This window comes from Lepisosteus platostomus, chromosome 1, assembly GCF_059453375.1.
Source record: "Lepisosteus platostomus isolate fLepPlt1 chromosome 1, fLepPlt1.hap1, whole genome shotgun sequence".
Classification (NCBI taxonomy): Eukaryota; Metazoa; Chordata; class Actinopteri; order Semionotiformes; family Lepisosteidae; genus Lepisosteus; species Lepisosteus platostomus.
The window spans coordinates 9,696,734-9,717,710 of record NC_142611.1 but is presented as its reverse complement, the minus strand read 5'-3'; the positions used below and the strand labels follow the sequence as shown (position 1 = coordinate 9,717,710).

General features: G+C 39.4%; 2 protein-coding genes across 2 annotated transcripts; one reads left to right on the top strand and one right to left on the bottom strand.

Moving 5' to 3' along the window:
• Positions 1 to 1,371: 1,371 nt before the first annotated feature.
• Positions 1,372 to 19,018, top strand: gtf2e2 (general transcription factor IIE, polypeptide 2, beta). The gene is made up of 8 exons (XM_088614614.1): positions 1,372 to 1,545; positions 2,880 to 3,040; positions 11,189 to 11,280; positions 12,273 to 12,380; positions 13,213 to 13,395; positions 15,880 to 15,973; positions 17,530 to 17,645; positions 18,482 to 19,018. Exons 2-8 carry the CDS (start codon positions 2,881 to 2,883, stop codon positions 18,599 to 18,601), a joined length of 873 nt encoding a protein of 290 aa, XP_088470740.1. The 5' UTR covers positions 1,372 to 1,545; position 2,880; the 3' UTR covers positions 18,602 to 19,018.
• smim18 (small integral membrane protein 18) lies at positions 4,963 to 9,660 on the bottom strand. Its single transcript, XM_088615010.1, has 2 exons — positions 9,548 to 9,660; positions 4,963 to 6,139 (listed from the first exon to the last, which is right to left on the bottom strand). The coding sequence occupies exon 2, from the start codon at positions 6,096 to 6,098 to the stop codon at positions 5,805 to 5,807; it is 294 nt and encodes a 97-aa protein (XP_088471136.1). The 5' UTR covers positions 6,099 to 6,139; positions 9,548 to 9,660; the 3' UTR covers positions 4,963 to 5,804.
• Positions 19,019 to 20,977: the final 1,959 nt, after the last annotated feature.

Genomic DNA, 20,977 nt, shown 5'->3' with positions numbered 1-20,977 from the left:
CGTAGTGAACCGTTGGTTTAATAATCAAACACTTATATCCAATAGTGTGGCAAATGTGAATTATTTTTAAAACGTGTACTTTGAATTAGTCTGAACTGTGGACTGAAAAAGCGACAGCGATAAACCCTCGCCAGTTTTGACTGAGTCCGGTAAAAGGAATAAATCACAGCGTTTGTAAAATGAATGTATCCGATAGAACTGCAACCCCATACAGATCAACCGACAGCAAATATCTATACCAGTCGATTTAGATAGACACTGGTGACTTTATCAATGTGAAAAAGCGTCTTGACATGCGTGTGGTCACGAATTAGTTGGACTTAATGCTGTATATGCATTGTATTTGTTGTATATCACTGTAAGATGTTTTGAATAAGGGCTCCTGTCTGTATTGTTTTTGGTGGATTAAGCAATCAGTCCTTTATTAAGGTGTACAGCTGCGTGCTTTACTTAATAATACGTCTCTTAAAAAAGTCTTCTTTGAAGTCGCCTTTATATTATGTAATTCCTTAAAAGTAATTTGTAAATACATTAAATCTAGGAAAGTTATTGCTCTAATCTACTCAAAATCAAATTTACTGAAATAGAAACTTATGGGGAGTGAGCTTCTTAACGTGTGTTTGAGTTTTGATAAAGAGAGAAGGCACTGTGAAGGTTCAGATCGTAGGTGACAGAGGCTGGGAGTTTAATTGTTTGATGGTGCGGAGATAAAAACTGTCTCTGAGGCTGGTAGTCGGGCCCCGAATGCTCCGGTACCGTTTTCCAGATGGCAGAGGGTCAAACAGTCTGTCATGATTAGATTTAACGGGATAAAGTCTACAACTGTGTTTTGTAATCCAAGTATATATAACTCTGTTATAACTTCTGGGTTATTTTGAAATTATATTCATTGTAAACCTTGTGAAAATATTTAGTAGTTAATGAGTGAATATGCTCGTCTATTAAAAATCTCAAACCGCATATTATCATTGGTCAGTTATTTCGAAAATAATAACAACATATAACGCCCTTGTAAAACACTCTTGAAAAAATATTTTTTAATAGTGACATATTCAAGAAGGTTAAAAACTCAAGGCAGACGTTCCAGATCTCTGAGATTTATACAGTATGCTGACTTGTGTTATTATGGGATTAATCTGTTTCCAAACCTTTGGGAATACAATAACCTTGACCAATAACCAGTCAGTTTTAATTTTCATATCACACCCAATGTATCTTTGTATTTATACATGCAAAAAAAAGTGTCCTGTTGTCCGCGTATACACACATAAACAAAAGCCAGCCCGGGCGGCCATATTTCCTCTCCTTGGACTCGGAGATCAACATTACGTCATCCAGTGAGTCCTGTGTGCGTAACAGACGCTGCTAGTCGAGAGTCGAGTGTGAACGGTGATACTCGGAAGCAGCGCACTCTCGCCTCCAGGCAGTCAGTGTCTGTCGAGTGTATAATGGAGCAAACTAAAATTTTCTAAATATCGTTTGCTGAAAATTTAAACTATTTATAAAACTATATTTTCCCTCCCTGTAGAAGCAGCTGGAGACAAGGTACTGGAAAATTCTTATTTGGATTTTGTATGTGATCATAGTCGACAACACATTATGTAACGCTTTGGTAGATGTGAGCGTGTAAATAGTTGCTGGTGTGCTGGGTTTGTTGTGTGACAATAACAGATCCGCTTGTAGTGTTATATACATTGTTGTGAAGAATTCGGAAATGTTAGATTGACTTAGGTTTATGCTATCGGTGTTTATTTGGCGATATGCTTTGGTAACAAAAGGTGGTAACATGTCATGTTCCGAATGTGACGAGAAACTACATTACTGGAGCGTAGAATAAAATAATTACTACTGACTGAATTTTGGAGACCTATGTATTTCCCAGTGACCAAAACTGATATATTTTTTTAAAAACCTGTCTGTTTTGGTTATTAGGGATAAAATGTTTTGATCGTTAGGGATAAAGCAATTTTTGGAATCAAACAAAGAAGAGAAGTAATTAAGAACAACGTATAAAATTGATTCCACGACAGTTCAGATATACGACATAATCCTTTCGCACATTTGGTAGAAATACAGTGTAGGAATTAAAATATCAATACATACTTCATAAATACCTCTCTAACAAGAGCTTGTTAAAAGAATAGCATTTACACGGACGATTATAGTTTCTTGTAATCATGTGGTTAAGCTGTATGGCCTGGATTGCTTCATAATGTTTCATAAGACTTGTTGGCATGTGAACGTGTAGCAGGAAATTGTTTTATTTTCATGTCCCCTTTTTAGCCTGTTTAGGATGAGCTAAACTAGCTCTTGTTTCATACTGTCAAAAAGTTCAATTGCTAAGGGAAGGATCGCTAACTTTTCTACACTGACAAAAATTGCTATATAGGACTATAAAGAGCTTAAAGCAATCTACAGTGAGATGTATATCATGTCATCAGCACATTCAAGTTCTGAAATGGGTATAATAATGATTCCTTACACTTATATAGTGCTTTTCTGGACACTCCACTCAAAGAGCTTCACAGGTATTGGGGATCCCCTCCACCACCACCAGTGTGCAGCCCCACCTGGATGATGCGACAGCAGCCATAGTGCACCAGTACACTCAACACACACCAGCTATCAGTGGGGAGGAGAGGAGAGTGATGTAGCCAATTTATAGATGGGGATTATTAGGAGGCCATGATTGGTAAAGGCCGGGGGGGGGGAATTTGGACAGGACAAGGCCTGGATTTATTGTAAAGCTGGTAAATTCGAATAATAGCCTAGACTAATTTGCTGCAGTTTTGTGGGTGTTGTAGCATGTGGTGTGTGTTGCCTACGTGTGGCCGAGGTGAACCCGGCTGTATTTTCTTCTTCACTCTGTGTGCTGGCAGGATGGATCCAGCTCTGCTCCGCGAAACGGAGCTCTTTAAAAAGCGAGCTCTTTCCACGCCGGCAGTGGAGAAGCGGCCAACCTTTTCAGACTCCTCATCTTCCAAGAAAAAGAAGGCCAAATACGACCAGGCGGGCTCCTCTGGATCCAAACATGGGACAGGTCAGTACGCGTTCATGATCACAGCGGTTGCTGTGATTCTCACTATCAGTAGCTGTTTTCGGCGAGGGATGGTGGACATGGTGGCAGGCAGCCGCGGTGGGAGTATGTCACCAACAGAGCTGCAGTTTTGCCACTGTCACCCTTTTTGGGAAAACATGAGTTGAGCCCCATTTTACAGAGATCTGCTGTTTGCAGAAAAAAAAAATGTTATGGATATTGCTCAAGGGGTCTCCTGCTTTTGACACAACTAGTGCAGTAGGGCACGTATTTAGTATAATGAGCTTGCTACAGTCTTAATGTACCAACAATATCATATTTCTTTCCAAAAAACAATAACCACAGCTTATGAGATCATGCATGGTGTTAAATTATTTTTTTCAGTCCGTTCAGTTGAAAGTACAATCACACGTACTGCCCCGTACTCTTAAAGGTGTGAGTTCAATGGTTCTGAATGTCAGATCTCACAAATTAAATATACATTTAGTGCTGATGGTATTATTAGTTAGGATGAGGGCAGTCGCAGAGCTTTGTAATTTGGGGCTGTGAGATGATCAGTGATAAGTTTGCTTGCTGGAGAGAAGGAGTGGCCTGCTGTTGCTTGCTTTAACACCACTGTTCATTTTTGAATCAGTAGTGTGCTTGGCTCAAAACCTGCAATTTTTTTTCTCGTTTGTAAACTTTCTTACGTGTAGTGTTATGTCATTCGAAGAATCATTAGAGAATTGCAGTAATTATACTGTGGGATTAACATTGCATTTGTTCTACAGAATCGTTAACAGTGATTAAATTGACATTTCAGCTTCATAGTTAAAATGAACATTTGAAATCTTAATTTGGAAAAATGTTAATATTTCTTTGCAGAGGTTCTTCTTCTTTGTTAAGAGGGTCCTCAGGATTGATCCAGCAGTTTGTGTTTTCTTTTCCAGGGTACTTGGAAAAAGCTTTTAAATCTTTCTACCTTTTGACCTCTATTTTAACTTTTATAACCTTAGTTTTTTATTTTATTCTGTAAATCACTTAAGCCCTTTGCTGGACTGAAAGGTGCAATGGCACCTTCTCTGAGACATGCTGTAAGACATTCACTATGGAAGCCTTATGGCTTCCTCACTTCTGAAATGAACATGCCACTAGGGGTCACAGTTGTCTGGTAGTCTTGTTTCCTTCCCCATGTTACTCCAGCCTTCTCAGCTGGTAGAGTCTACACTACCAGTCTGGCAGTGTTACTGGGGACGTCTTACCACTTCTTAGGTTAGATCAGTCTTGTTCTGGAGGTCCTGGGATGCGTCTTCATCTCTTTTAAAATACTCCTTGTAACAGCAGATAAGCCATTCAGGAGAACCTTCATTCACACACTTTAGGGGGTCTTGTAGTTTCTTTATGTATTTCTGTGTCCATCATCTACATGTACATATTATCAACATGCAGTTATATGACAGTTTGTATGGATGTAAAATGTGAGTATTGTTTTAAAATACTGCCTTTAAAGAGTGAAATGGCTTGAAATGGTTGCTTTTAACTTTGTTTTTGCATTTGGTGACAATCTAGTAGAACACATTCATTGTATGCATTTTTTTACTGTGGCATAATATGTTATATTAAAACAAATATTTGCATCTTAATGCATGCCTAGTTGACTCAAAGGGGTGCCTGATGGAATCGATCAGGTATAAGATAAGATCATTTTCTTAGCCATATACAATTTCTTGCATTAGGAATTCAACTTTTCACATACTCCAGCTTGTTCTCCATGAGACACAGACACACAGACAGGGAGAGAAGCTGGGGGTCAGAGCGCAGGGTCAGCCATTGTACAGCACCCCTGGAGCAGTTGGGGTGAAGGGCCTTGCTCAGGAGCCCAACGGAGTAGGATTCCTCTGCCAGCTGTGGGATGCTTGCTTGTTACGACATTAAGGACACGTCTAGAGATTGTAATAGTTTTAATTTAAATGCACACTGTCTTAAGGCATGTGTATGATACTGTAAATGCATAGCATACTATATCCAGGCTGATGTACATTAAAAGCAGAGTTAAGGTAGTTTTTTAAGACTCTTCAAGGGAATAATGACCTCTCAGGCAAAGCAGAGCAAGAACGGTGAAAGTGCATGGCACAGATGTTAATGAATGAGGTGGTGCCAGATGGTCTCCATATACCTATAAATCTAGGATAAACAGCATACTGTAAACATTCTGTGAAGGTGAGATATCAGTGATGAATTACAAAAAAAGTGATGAGGGGGATTCAAGTTCATATCCTCCCGGACCTGATCACGACATTTCAGTGAAAATGTGTTTCAGTGAGAGACAGTCCACATCTGTTTGGAGCATTTTAAGCATTTTCAATTATTTTATATGGATATAAAAAAAAGACAATATAGTTTGCAGGGGCTGAGCAGGAAAGTAGTCTGTAATGCACAGCAATTCCTATCGTTATATCATGTAGATATGTTACGATTATTTGTCCGCAAATAATCCGTGTTGTGATGTTTTGCTTCTAGGTTATTTCAGATAGGTTTGTAGCCAATGAGCTCAGAATTTTCACTGCCATTGATCTATAGCCTCAGAAGAGGGGGAAAAAAAAGTCTGGACCCTCCTTAAGGCATTTCCCTGCATTGCTCTTGCTTGCATTGCGACGCGTGCTCTGGACAGTAAGGACGGAGCTGCTGTCCGCTTGTGTGTGGGTAGCCCAGGCGGCTCCAGCCCCCCCAGCCGTGTGGCGAAGAGTCCGGGCTGGGGGGTGGGGGTGGGGTGGGTTGGCGTTCCGTCCTACACCACTTCCACCCGCCGCTGGCGCACGCTGCGCATCATGGCGCTCAGGGGCCCCGGCTGCTCCCTCAGCTCCCTCTCCGTCTTGCCCTTGGAGCAGCAGCCGCAGTCCAGCAGCTCGTACAGGAAGGCCAGCGCGGCCAGGGAGACCACGGTGAGGATGAAGAGCAGCAGGATGACGAAGCAAGCGGTGTTCCAGCCGTCGTGGAAGGGGTATATCTCCTGCACCTGCAGGGAGAGGTCTCCCGAGCGGCCGGGCGGGTGCCAGGGCTGGCTGCTGTTCAGGCTGCTCATCGCCACTGGGAGAAGGACAGTGGGGCACCGGGCTCCACCGGCTGAAAAAGCAAGACGTTTTTTTTTTTTGGTTGACTGGAGCAAAGCAGTGAGTGTCAGAAGTCTGCATTCAAACAGTGAGATAAATAGTCAAATAGAACTCTAGAAATCATGCAGCACTTTTTATGATAAAGCACCATGATAATAATAATAATAATTAATAATTGCTTACGCTTATATAGCGCTTTTCTGGAGACTCCACTCAAAGCTCTTTACAGGTAATGGGGACTCCCCTCCACCACCACCAGTGTGCAGCCCCACCTGGATGATGCGACGGCAGCCATAGTGCGCCAGAACGCTCACCACACATCAGCTATCAGTGGGGAGGAGAACAGAGTAATGTAGCCAATTCATAGATGGGAATTATTAGGAGGCCATGATTGGTAAGGGCCAATGGGAAATTTGGCCAGGACGCCGGGGTTACACCCCTACTCTTTTCGAGAACCCTGGGATTTTTAATGACCACAGAGAGTCAGGACCTCGGTTTTACGTCTCATCCGAAGGACGGCGCCTGTTTACAGTATAGTGTCCCCGTCACTATACTGGGGCATTAGGACCCACATGGACCGCAGGGTGAGCGCCCCCTGCTGGCCCCACTAACACCTCTTCCAGCAGCAACCTTAGTTTTTCCCAGGAGGTCTCCCATCCAGGTACCGACCAGGCTCACACCTGCTTAGCTTCAGTGGGTTGCTAGTTGTGAGTTGCAGGGTGATATGGCTGCTGATAATACTTCGAATCTCAGCTGAACCGTTTTTTGTTTGTGGATGGCACAGTGGTGGAGTGGTTAGTACTGCAGCTTCACAGCTCTTGGGTTCAGGGTTGGAGTCCAGATTGGGGTTCCTGCTTTGCGGGGTGTGGGGTTTTTGGGGTGCTGTAGTTTCTTCCCACCGTGAAAAGTTTCGGTTTAGATGGCGTATTTAGATTGTGTGCAAGCATGCCTTGTGATAGACTAGCTTCGCGTCCAGACTTTAGTCCCACTTGGTGTCCTTTAATTCTGAGATATGCTCTGGATTGTTGTGACCAGGAGTAAGCAGCAGTCTCATGGATGTTTGTATGTCTTTGTCTGGTGCCATCCAACTCAAATGGGTGTTTGAGATAACACTGTTTAAGTACAGGGAAACAGAAGCACTGATAAGATAGTTATGTGTAACATAAACTCTGTTTAATGGGTCAGTGCTGCAGTGTGCAGCTTGTAGTTTTGCCTGGAATATCTAAAAGGATGTGCTTCCTTTCCTTTTTGCTCTTGTTTTATTTGAAAACCCTTGAAAGAGATTTTGATTTTGGAAAGAGGCTATGAAAGTATTTTCAGATGAGCATGGCACCCTTTACTGTCATTTTTAAAGATATGCAAACTCAACTTTTTTGAACAACAAGATTTGTGAATCTAATAGTGGATTTATTATAGATAAATATAAAAAAGCCACTTTTCACTGTATTTTTTACTGTATGCAATGAAGCAACATTGTGGAGTTGGGTTAGTGCTCTGGAATTATTATGTAATATATATATAGTTTTGCATTGGATGTGTCTTTCATGATTTCACATTTTAAAAATGCAGTATTGGCAGAAAAGTTAAAAAAACAAGTCAACATAATTTTTGACGTCTAAGTAAAATTATCTAGAGTAGAATTATATGTACAGACGTGAATGTAATAAAAGCATTGCAAAAAATCACATACGCAACAATAATAACAGAAAGGCTGCCTACTAACATTTATGATAAATACTGATATTTTCCCCTGACATGGCAGTTGCTATGAATATGAAAGTATGTATTTCAAATGAAAAATATATTTGAAAACCAGATATCGGCACTTAACACAGAGAAATTAGTAGAAGGTAGGTGGCTGACGGAGTGGCATATTTCTCATTCTGGCAGTTGTTTATCTTAGATTAATATGTCATTGTCTTTGGAGGCAGTTAAATGTACAATATGGGATATATTTAAAATTTCAGAGCTGCTCTTTTTTTTCATACCCTGCTCATTGGTACCTGACTGTTTGAATGTGACATTGCTTTATGTTTTTTTGCAAAAATGTGTATGAAGTTTTGTTATGTGAATGTTTGTGCGCTCTTGAGTATTCAGACAATAGTACTATACTAAAGTAATGTTTTATTTATGGTTGTTGTGTGAGTGTTAGACACCTGTGGAGTGTTGAATTTCCCAGTTATCCAGTGAAATGGAATCGTGGATTTTCTGTTTACATTTGTTTGTCTTACTGTGTTTTAGAAAAAGAAGTATAATTACAATAATTCATGAAACTCATAATTATTTTTCCTTCTCCTAGACATTAAGCCTTGTCATTTCAGTGTATTGCAGGAATAAGAGTTACAAAAGTGCCTTATAATGTATCAGCTCAGTCTTCACACTTAATATTATGTAGTTTTAATTTTTAAATTTAAGAAAGAACTGGTGCCAATTAAAGTTACTTGTAAAACTAATTAACCCAACATAACTATAATCACAAATTGGGCTCTGGAAGACATTGAAAAGTATAGTGAATTTTAATGAATTACAGAAGTAAATTGAGCTTGTACCATTACAAATAATGTTAACATATTCAGTTAAAGTGAGCAGTTAAGGCCTCTTGACTTTCAGATACTGTTTGAACTCCTATAATGTCCACACTATAATGAAATTTAGTTCATTTGGTAGCCTTCATTACCAAGTAATGAAGTAGAGACTGAGATCAATACCGTGCAATGGGTTAACTGAAAGGATGCAGTTTCATCAGCTCAGTGTCAGCTCTAGGTGGGAAAGAGACTAGGCCCTGTGCCTAGCCTGCATCGCAGACAAAAATAATCAACAATCCTGCATGTTGAGTGGTCATTGCTTTCAACCTTCACTTAATTTAATCTTAGAAAATGACAAACCACCATTCTTTAAATACCTCCCATCCTCCACCCCAGCAGTGCTGTTGACTGCTACCGGCCTGTGATTCCCCATAATCACTCTCTTTTCTTATACTTTGCATTACGCTTACACTGAACCACACACTTCACACCAAACATAATTTCTTGCTTCAAGGGGGTGAGGTTTACCTTATGCATTCCCCAGTATCAGTTAAAAGTGCTTTTTGTATTTCCCTCCCTCATTTTTCATGGAACTATTTTCTTTGAAAGAAATTGTTTGTCCTTTTCATCATGCCTACCTTATGCTATACTTCTCATTTCAGGCAGTTTCTTTTAAGTACATTAATGCTGTTTCAGTACTGGATCTTCACATAAAAAGCACAGTTCAGCCTTTTGTCGGCTAAAGCATATGATTCCATGACTAGAAGTTTTATTGCCCACCAAAACAATATATAATAAGGTTGCAGTTATTGGGTAGCTGTATTTATAGATTGGTGCACTGGTCGAAACCCCAGCAATAAAATTCACCCAGATTTGGAAGAAGCTTGCAGACATACCTGTGTGTCTTTTGGAGGGGATGCTGGAAAAGGCAGGCGTCTCCTTCCTGCTGCTTGTGGCCTGGATGACACAGGCAGTAGCAACTGGAAAATGGAGCAAGACGCTGATTGGTTGAGTTAGAGCACAAAGAGAGGAGCCCGTTCCCTGCATTAGCATACAGCTCCCACCCTAGGACTGCATCATTCATGAGGCTGAAAAATGGGTTGATTTTACATAAACAAATAACATTCTGAGCCAGGGGAGAGATACCTCAGTTTATTATCTTTAGTGACAGTTCAGATTTTGTTGCATCATTCACAAAGGATTCTGTAGTTTCTGCAGGGATGATGTTGGAGGACTAAGAAAGATTATTTTATTTTATTTTAATATTTTTATTACACCTGACTTAGAAACACTCTTGGTCAGTCATTATTCAGTTTTTTTATTTTGTTATTAGCTCAGTGGCAAGAAGGAGATGAAATGGGTTTTGCATATTTTCACCAGCTCAACCTGTCAGCCCTTAAACGTGAAGAAGGACAGAAAAATACGTACCAGTCTCCTGTCCTGTCTGGATGGGCAGGGCTTTCCTGTCTGGTTAGGCAGACATTGTGATCTTAGGGCTGTCTGCCATGGGGGCGACTACTGGCTGCATTACAATATTCAGTGCAGCAGCAGTGAGACTGCAGAGTGTCTGTCGGTGATGGCTTTCTTCAGGCTCCTATTCCCAAGGGTTTGCCTCTTGAACATTTTAAAGGGGCATGCTGAATGCAACTGTTATGGTTCCTGCAATAACACATATCAAAGCTACACTAGTATGGTAGGGATTCTCCTTTTGTATGCAGTTTGTCATGCTCAAACCAGTGTTTAAGGTTGGTCAGTGTGATCTTGATATTTTAGTAAAAGACAATGAAGCAAGGTATAAAACTGTAGTTGCCAATAAGATATTTGAGTTTGTTATTCTTTGAGAATATCACTTATTTTTATTTGTTTTGGACAAGCTTTTTATATCATTCTTTTTATTTTATATTATAATGAAAGGATTTTGTATTCTTATTATGGTTAGTTATAAATATGTCAGCAGTTGATTAGGCATTTATCAATACATAGTTAAAACCAAACTTTAGTGTTATGTTGTTCTCCTCTGATCAGCTATATTACATTCACACACTGGTCAAATATGATCATATATGTCACCTTCTTGGAGAGATGTGGAGTCTCAGCTAAATGTCATTATTTTAAAGCCTTGCACAGGTTGTACTGTTTTCTTACATGAATAGGTCAGTACGTTCGCAGAACAAGGTATTGAAAATGACTGTCGCCTTTAGCGTGTGTCCTCATAGTTCCCCTTATGGTCAGTGTGGTTGAAGCATAGAATTCAAACCATTTATTAATGCCAATAGAGAACCTTGAGCTTTCTCCTTTAACAGGATTTTGTGGAAGCCTTTTTCTTCACATTTTATACCAGTATGTTCATTTTTCAGATTTCAACATTTTAATTACACGGTGGCACGTCAGAACTGCAGGTGTTCATTTGAGCAGTGCTGTATCTGTGCACAGGTGCACTGTTGAAAAACATCATGTTTTACAAAGATGTTTAAATATACATTTACGGCTCCATAGAGATACAACTGCATTGTTGCATTTTCCTTTTTTATTTTCAGATTCCAGCAATGGATCATTTAACCTAAAGGCACTGTCTGGAAGTTCAGGGTATAAGTTTGGTGTACTTGCAAAGATAGTGAACTATATGAAGGTAAGGAAAATGTATATTTTTTATTTTGTATGTGTGATGCTTTTACCTCTGCCTTGTGTTTCTGATTAAGTCATTTCCCAATTCTTGCTTTTTGAGCGTTGCTTCTACAATGTTTTTCAGATTTAATTCAATGTCTAAATAAAGAAACATGGTACAAGTGAATTATTATTCAAGAGGAGGACACAAGCGATAGTTCTTCCTTAAGAACATACATTGATGTAAAAAAGAAGTACATCCCCTTATGATTCTATAGTTTTAAATTTTAAGACATATCTAACTTTCATCTAGTCCTTATCAATTGCGAACAGTGGATAAATCTAACCTCATGTGACAGACAACACACACAAATGTTACGTTATCGTTATTGATGACAAAGTATTGCTTGCCGACACATTACAGTGGTAGCCTGGTGAGCTTGAATCCAAAAACTTTTCTTGTGGGTGACTGGTGCAGGACATCCCAGCAGCTGTGAACTGAACTTGTCCCAGTGTGGCTGGGATAGAGCTGGCCTTGGCACATGCAGCATGTGGTAAAAGAGATTACAATATTTTTTCTTTTGTTTTTTAAAATCAATTAACAGGGAGTATAATTAACATAGTGGAAAGGTTTTATAAATAAGCCCTAGAGCAGAGTCCTTCATTTCCCCAATTCCACAGCACAATGAACGACAATTTTGAGTTTTAATTTGCACTCCCAGTTTGGATTTCTAATGTAAGAGAAGCATTGCTGTTTCAAGGTGAACTGTCAGTTGTAAGTATCTCTTGTCCCCCTGACCTGTGTGATACAGCTAGTCTTGCCCAGGTGATTCAATTCAGATGCATTTTATTGCATCCCAGCACTTTTAGATCTGTGCCATCTAAACTAAGTAGTTGTATGGCTAATTTCATATGTGAGGCAAAGAGGTTGTCTTGTCCGTGAGAAAAGCAAGGCCAAGTCAAAGTGAGCATCTGGTCTTTATTGTAGAAGAATTATTTCATGCTTTTTTTCCCTAGACAAGACACCAGCGAGGAGATACCTATCACTTGACTTTGGAAGAAATTTTGGATGAAACTAAATTGCTGGATATTGGTTTGAAACAGAAACAATGGTTAATGACTGAGGTACAGTATTAAATTACTGATTAATCTTTACATTATTTGAACATTTAATCTAAAAGCATTGTATTAATGAAAATCTTGATGCCCAACAGAGGGGACATAGGAAAACGTTTATTGAAAGGATAATTTTAAATTCTGCTTTCGTCACACTCCATTCACCATTTTTTAATAATCTGTTAGAAATATTTAATAACTTTTCTGCTTGTATGGTTATGCACTGATGGAAAATCAATAGCATTTTTCATAACAACCATCAACAGGTAAGACAATCAAATCAGTGCGTGAGAGTAAAATTTGCAGATTATTGTCTGTTTTATTTCAGAGGGTTCCAGTTATTTTATTTTTTGCATTTATTAAATGTAAATGAAATGTAAATTAACAGTGCTTGATGACTCAAATTCTCTTTTTGTGTTAATGTTGAATTATTGAAATACTTTATCAGTACACCTAATAAATTGAATTTTCTTAATTCACTTTGCAGATTTAGGTGACAATTTGGTAGTTCGGTCTAATTCTATAAGACTTGGTTTTTCAAGGTTTGTTTTATATTGACGTTTCTTGTACTGTGCAGTGATGCGTTTCTTTCAGTTTAATGGGGAGAAGAATTTTGTAATTAGCTTCCACAAGAGGGAGCCAATATCAAGCCTAATAAATATAAATATTGCTTGCTGTACAACTTCTTTTTTCAGTTCGGGCCAAGAAAGAAATAAACGTTTTTCTCTCTATGTGATTGAAAATCCTACTTCAGCTGCAGGTTAAGAAGACGCCGAGTTGCTTTTGTTGTCTAGTAGTTTCATCAAACTAACGTTTTTTCTGGGCATCTGCGGTCCTGCAGGCTCTGGCCAGCAATCCCAAGATTGAGGTCCGGGATGGGAAGTACGGCTTCAAACCCAAGTACAACCTCAAGGACAAGAAGGCCCTGCTCCGGCTGCTGGACAAGCACGACCAGCTGGGGCTGGGCGGAGTGCTGCTCGATGATGTGGAGGAGGGGCTGCCCAATGCGCAGAAAGCCATCAAGGTGACCTGGGCCTGGGGGGGGTCAAGGTTCAGTGAACTACTCTCATACCTCCGAATCCTAACTTAATTTGTTCCCCAAAATCTGTTCGGAAGACGGGAGATCGTAAATCGAAAACGAATATTTCTATTATTTCTTATGGGGAAAATTCCTCCCCCGTGCCGAACCGAAGACAAGTTCACTCAAAAACCACCCTAAACATATAATGCCATACAGACCATTATAGCAAGCTTAGTGAACAGCGCAGTTCTAATTAAATAAGCCAGCTGTAGCTGTAAAATAATGATATCATATTAACATTTTTCATTCTTGCAGAATAGATCGCTATCCAAGCGATTGACTAGAACGATGTGCATACTGTTGTCGACTATTATGGCTGAAGAATCTTTTTCTCTTCCTTAAGACCCCATAATGAACAGCAACTACCAAACAAACACTTTGAAAATGAGAGCACAAGCTTTCGCTGTGATCGTAAACAAAGGACTGCTGCCTCACAATGCCTGTCGCCCGTGCAGAAACACATAGCTGTTCCGATGCGCCGAATTCAACTGTTCGCTGAAGGTTCACTTTCGAACTTCAAAGTTTGGATTAGCGAAATGTCGTTCTTATAACAAATCACAAGGTACAAATTCTTCGTGTTCGGATTAGCGAAAATTCGTATATTGAATGTTCTTTTACTGGGGTATGAGTGTAATTGAAATGGTGTCATTGCAAATCTTATGCTAGTAAAGAAACAAACCTGCAGGGTATTTGCATCACAGCAGCCATGACGCTTCTGTTAATGTGAGGAGAAGTTTTTGTGCTGACCTGATTTTCTGTTCTTGTGATGATGTGTTGCTGGATATTTTTGGGTCGATGCTGTGGGCTGCGTTCCTAGCTTAAGAACCATTGCACTTTTGCGAACAACGCATAATTCCACCATATCAAAAGACCAGTCCAGTGCCACAGCAGAGTTCTGTACGGTTTCGGAAGATTTCAGAAGGGGGTGATGTCACTTCTGTAACTGTCTCAGTGCATAAGTTAAAGACAGGCAGGAACATGAACATGAACTTGCATGTCAACCCAGAGGCAAACCCAGGACCAAAGGTCTTTGAGGCGGTAGTGCTGACTGCCATCAAACTATGTGGCCTAGCATCAATAATAATTTGCCTTTTTTATATATATATGTTAGGGTTGGGTACTGCCTCTGGAAAATGTACCTCGGTATACCTTGGTACACATGCATGTATGCGATACGTCCCATGGTATACTGTGAACTATTTTGCATGTTTATATTTATATGGAGACTCTCTCAAAGTTTGATTTCATGATTAGCGAAGCATATTGAGTTGTATACAAAAAGTAATGAAAATGGTTGTTTTATTGGAACCAAAGAACTAGAACAATTTAACAACATGCAGTTTTTTGTCAATCATTTAATGATTAAATCTTTTTTACAATGTATTGGAGGTTAATTTGCTTAGCAAGATAATGTAAAATTCAAAATATGAAAGGCGCTTGTAATGTGTAACATTTTTTCTTTACAATAAATAAGTTTACTTTCTTTACTATAAGTAAAGTTAACATGCACAACCTTTTGAAACATTTAGCATGTTCGATTGCGCTTGGCTATTTCATCTAAAACTTCAAAGAATCCTCAATACTTGCTTAAAACATTGCTGAGTCAAGACTTTCTGTATTGACTTAAACATCTTAAGACAATCTTACTTGCAAAAAAGAAAAAAAAATCTAATCATTTCTAATAGTAGTAATGGAATTAAAAACATGATCAAGACTAGACTTCCTTCCCAACTAGAGTTACAGTAGAATCAGGAAAACTAGAAAAAACATCACACGTTCAATGGGTCATTGAAAATAAGTACATTACGTACCATTAACAGCGTCAATGGTAAACAACCCTTAATATTGCAACAACAGCTGTACCCCATGGATATGTAAAGGAGTATTTGATGATGATTTTCTCTGATTCTCTGTAAAAATATATGGATACTCTTAGAAATTAGAATTGCCTCAACAAGACAACTCTAAGGAATAACCATATGCTTTTCAGGAGAAATAAGAAAAATAATCATCAAATACTCCCCAATTCAGATAATTTCCATGTGACTTCCAAAATCATGTCATATTTCTAAATTTACTAGCCAATGATATACGGGATATACTTTTAGTATGACTTTTTTTACGCACCCTTTAACGGGTTATTGACATTTTTATCGCAGTCATTTTGTTATTTGAATCAAATTTTATTTTATGTAAACAAATTTAAACAGTAGAAAATCTTTGTTCAAATCGAAAAAATAAAACCGCCGATGGTAATTGCCGGAAATTACCGAGCGTACCGGTACAGTCTAAAACTTATAAAAAAGAGAATGCCATCCTGCTAAACTCTTGCTTATCTCACTGCAAGTATACATAAAAAAATATTCCTTATGAAGAAATAATTCAAATACCATCATTTTGACATTTCGTCTGCATTGTCATTGACAGGCTTTGGGTGACCAGGTTGTTTTTGTGACAAGACCAGATAAGAAAAAGATACTTTTCTACAATGACAAAAACTTTCAGTTTGTGGTGGATGAAGGTAGGTGGTCTTACTTTGTTGGAAGCTAGAATTAAAGATCTTTAGAGGAGAATATTGTAAACATAAATTCATAAATCATAAATTCAGTGGTAAAACATCTGTTTTACCGGAGTTTGGTATGTGTAGCATCGTCAGGCGGCGGCAGATATAATTTATGTTTCATTTAATTTATTAATATATTTTGTGCTTATTCCAACTGCAGATTAGACACCGAGATTCCTTCAAGATCTCTGTGAAGACAATAGCATGTTAAAGGGTTCAATTTATTTTGCAGCCGATTTGCAGTTTGTCTGCTCATCTTAAGATGTGTTTTTGAGCCTGTGAACGTTCGTCTCAGTCATGAAATCTCATTTATTTTAGGGTTTAAAAATTATACAGCCATGTTCTTTTGTGCCTGTATTATTTCCACACTGTCGTAATGAAGTGGTAGTACAGGTGCTGTGCTGCCCTTGGAATCTTTATGGACCAGAAAGAAAAGTAGAGTTAGTGCCATTACACACGCTTGCACATCATCATCCCCACAACATTAAAGAGCATGCTCACCTTGAGAAAGTGTGGATAAAAGGGCTTGTTGCTGGGGTCACTGAGAGCCTACTGGCATTATCGGATGCTCTTATTCCTTCTTCCACCGTCACCTAGACACATCTGTACAAAGGCAAGGTCAATGACATGTGCCCTCTGCCTGTAGCAGAACTCTATTGATTCGGCTCCAAGAACTCAGCATCTAATCCCTTTGCCAGCAGCCTCGTCAGAGAGGAATTAACAGTGATATAACACCTAATCTGCTCCAAGACAACCTGCTTTGAAATGAGACACTTCCTAAGCATATACCGCCGAAGACTCTTCTGTAGACATTTTTTTCTTAGCTGTGAAATACAGAAATAACCGGAAAGGAACTTCAAGTTGGTTCCAGAACTTCAGTCACAAAATGTATGCAGATGTTGTGCCTAAAAAAATCATTACAGCTTTCTCAGTTGTGGTTGAATTCAGATATTTTAATGGACCAACAAGAAACTAAGCATTTTAAGGTGCAGTACAATTCTAAAAGACTTAATGAAGGTTTTTTTTTACCAGTGTAGTGAACATTTTCAGATATTCTCAATTAACTCACACTGTTAAAATATAATACTTATGATACTTTTTCTTTTCTTATGTGTGTATCTGAACCTTCACCTCAGTAACATATGTGACTGTAATTGTAGTCTAAAGTTAGTTTATTTTATTAAGAGAGTGAGAAGATAGAAGAGAAGCAAAATATGAAATGAAGTGAGAGAACTACAGCTTCCAGATGATCTGCATCCCTGGTCTCCTCACCACCTGCGAGGGGTTATTTTCTGAAAGCAGTCCTGCTTTCCCTTGTAAAGATTTCTTAACCCCCTTTTCAGTGCATTAGCAGTATCTCCTGACTATTAAGTTGAGAATGGTTTGTAGAAATTGCTTGTAGTCATGTTGGTGTCAGGTCTATTATGTAGACTTAAATATTTAGTTATAATATAACTATCAAACAACACGGCTAGAAACATTGTGAGCCATCTGAAGAATATTTCCTGCTTCAGAGTTTCAGAAGCTTTGGCGGAGCATTCCAGTGGATTCCATGGATGAGGAGAAGATAGAAGAGTACCTGAAGAGGCAGGGTATCTCCTCCATGCAGGAGACTGGACCAAAGAAACTTGTACGTACCAGAACACTGAAACACACAGGCACTCCAGGTGCACCCCTTAATGAAACACGGCTGTACACTCAACGCACATACTGTGCACTAAATATACACGGCTGTATATTGAAAAATGCAAACAAATGCTTGACCAGACAGTCCTGCATTACAGAAGCAACAAAACGTGCCTGTAGAAGAAACCAGTAATTACCGAAACGTAAAGGCTAGAATACGGGATGAAGGAGAAGGTGATGCGGGACGATTGGAAGAGTGAAAGGAGATGAGTGAATGATGAGCATCAATAAGGCTGCCTTCCTTGCAGCGGAGAGGCTGGCTGAAAAGGGAGCTGTGAGAATGAGGCAGTGGAGAAGGCTGGGGAGCAGAAGCCATGCAGCTGACAGCGAATTGAAAAAAGGAAGGAAAAACATGAGCCAGGACAGAATGCAGCAAGGACAGCGAGTACCCGCCGATTCAGTGCTCAAAGAGTTGGGGGGGGAAAATAAGGCATCTGTAGGACGGGTCTTTGATTGACAGCAGAGCTTACACTGTTAGCTCTAGCTCCAAGTCAGAGCACCGAATAAGCGGGGACAAAGCCTTAAACAGCTTGCTTCATTACCTGATTGATTTAGAGATTGTCTGGCTGATCGAAAGAGAGGCGGTTTTTGGAAAAAATGAGCCCTGACTGCATTCACGTGGGTTCGGAAGGAAGCTGACGACCCGTGTGAATGTGCTGGTGGTCCAGGGGCAACGTGGGGAATGGTGTTCCTCCCAGCCCGGGGCGTAATAGTGGTGTTCCACACAAATATTGCTGGTTTCAAGTGCCCCATACAGTATGTATGTATGTGTCCCCACAGGCACCAATCCAGAAGAGAAAGAAGCCTGTTTCTCAGAAGAAGAGGCGTTTCAAGACTCACAACGACCATCTTGCTGGGGTTTTGGAGGACTATTCCGAGGGGGTCCCCGCCAAGAAGTGAGGAAGGGCTCCCTTTCATTGCCAGGGAGCCGGGGCAAAGGCAGCTCAATCCATTGGGGGAGAGTAGTGGTGCTTCTGAATGATTTTTGATTTGGCATCAGCCTGGAATTACATCTTAGCCAAAAGGAAAGTGGATTGGCATTTATTAAATTGTATAGCTTTGTTTAGAAACACACAAATGTCAGTCCAGGTAAATATGTATTTTTTTCTTTAATGCCAGCACACAGTAAGACATTAAGCCTAATATGATTTGCAAGGATGGTGTATTGCTAAGGAAAATTGATAGCTGAATGGCAGCCTCTTCTCCTGTTTTTTCGAGCACATAGTGCACGCTGTACATTTTACCTGAACTTCTTTGAAGAATGTTTGTTATAAAAGATAAAACGTAATAAAAAAATGAAACCTATTTTTTAATAAATTACTTTGCATTCCTTCTTTTTTCTTAGATGGAGTGGATTTTAAATCAGTGGATTTTATGTGACATTGATAATCTGGAAATTAATCTTTTTTCCCATAGCTTTTTGTGGAAGTTCAAGACTCAGAGTCTTGTTTATTCAGATAAATGTACGGTTAGTTCTAGACCAATTCTGTTTGAAAGCGTGCATTTATTTTTAAAAAATGCTTTAGAATTGCAAGAAAACACCCTGAAAACTTGCCACTTTTTCCATTTTGCTTTCAATGTCAGGTGACTTTTTTAATTCAGTTTACCATCTTCCCTTGAACAGGTTGACAAAAAACCCATGTAGCTTATTGGAGCACAGGCAAACGACCATGCCTTAATGTATTCATGACTTATGTATAATTCATACACATTTCCAGGCTTTTCAGAAGTGTACCTTAGTAGGGGGTGTGGGTGGCATGCAGCACCACCGCCCACAGTGACTGAGTGTACACTCCTGAAAGAGCGGCCTGCTTCTGTCACTCCAGATAAGTGCAGGCAGATGGTTGCTGGTCACAGTGGACCAGAGGTCTGGTGGAGTGCTCTTGATACCTGCTGATATAGAAGGTCTGAAAGACTCAGATGACAAAGAGAAAAAATATGGTAGTGACATCTGATTACTTCCAGTCTTGTGGTTTGAACTCCGGTCTTTTTAGGAACTGGTGAAATTCCCCTATGTGTGGTTGCTAGGAGGCAGCTGACAAGGACCCACGCAGAGCTAAATGTGTGAAGTGGACTTGGGGAATTATGAAAATGAGACATTTTTCACCATTTATTTTGAGAAAAGAAAATATAAATATAAATGTTGCTAAGAAATATTTAGCTTTCAAAGTATAACAACATCACGGGCGGAACCTGTACTCCTGGTTTCTCTCTGTCCGAAAAACAGTGCTTATGACAAGTTTTTACCAAAACAGCCATATACTACACACAGCCATTACTGACAGGAAACCATGTCTTAGGCTGCACATGAGTACACTGCAGTCTCATAATGTCCAGTCACATTTCAGTTACTCTGTTTCTTGTGTATCGTATTATATTTCTTGATCATATTTTCAAAGATGGGAGCTCTGTAGAAAAAAAAAAGCTGAAAAATTATAAGAAGGTAAACAGTCATTAAAACAATGCTTTGAAGTCAACTGATGTACAACTGTGTAATGTGGCCTATGTAATACTGTCAGATATGCAGTATAGTATTTTATTTTCTTTGCATTCGTAATTAATCTTTAAAAATAGTTTTTTTCCCTGTGGTAACTAGAATCAACATAGCGACAGGTCTTAAATAATACTCAGTACACAAGAAGCAATGATAAGCAGCATGAAAAGCAGATATTTAATTCTATATTAAATATCAATAATACGACCGGACGTTTTTAAGGGGGTTATATATTAGACTTCTTGAAAAAAAACTAACATTAATGCCTTACAGACTTTCAACTGTTTATAATACTTGTTTTTGTTGCGTGATATAGTTGTCAGTAGGTGTATTTTGATAGAAAGTTATTTAGGACTACTGGGAATAAAATAAAACTTGAGAAGAAGAAAGCATTTATTACAATTCAGTGGTGACTGTGCCCTTGAAGTACCAGGCATCCTCAACACTTGGCCCTTATTTGATATGTCACCGGCGTCTCAGGAAGATTGTCGGGGGTCCTTCTTAATGCTGCTGTGTAGAAAGTGAAATGTGGCCGTGATTGGAAATCAGAAGCCGAGTACTCCAGGTCTGTTTGGAGAGCAAGCGCTGAAAAGGAGTGAGGCATGATGGCAGGCTGGGCTGCCGACACAAACCTTCAAAGTTCAGAACCCGATTCTGTGTTTGTATGTTCACTGTGTGCTGTGTGCTGTGTTTCCTCTGACCTCCCAAAGACATGCAAGTGAGGTTTGATTGGCTGTAGTACTAAATTGTCCCCTTAGAGAAGGTATGTGGTCAGCTGATCT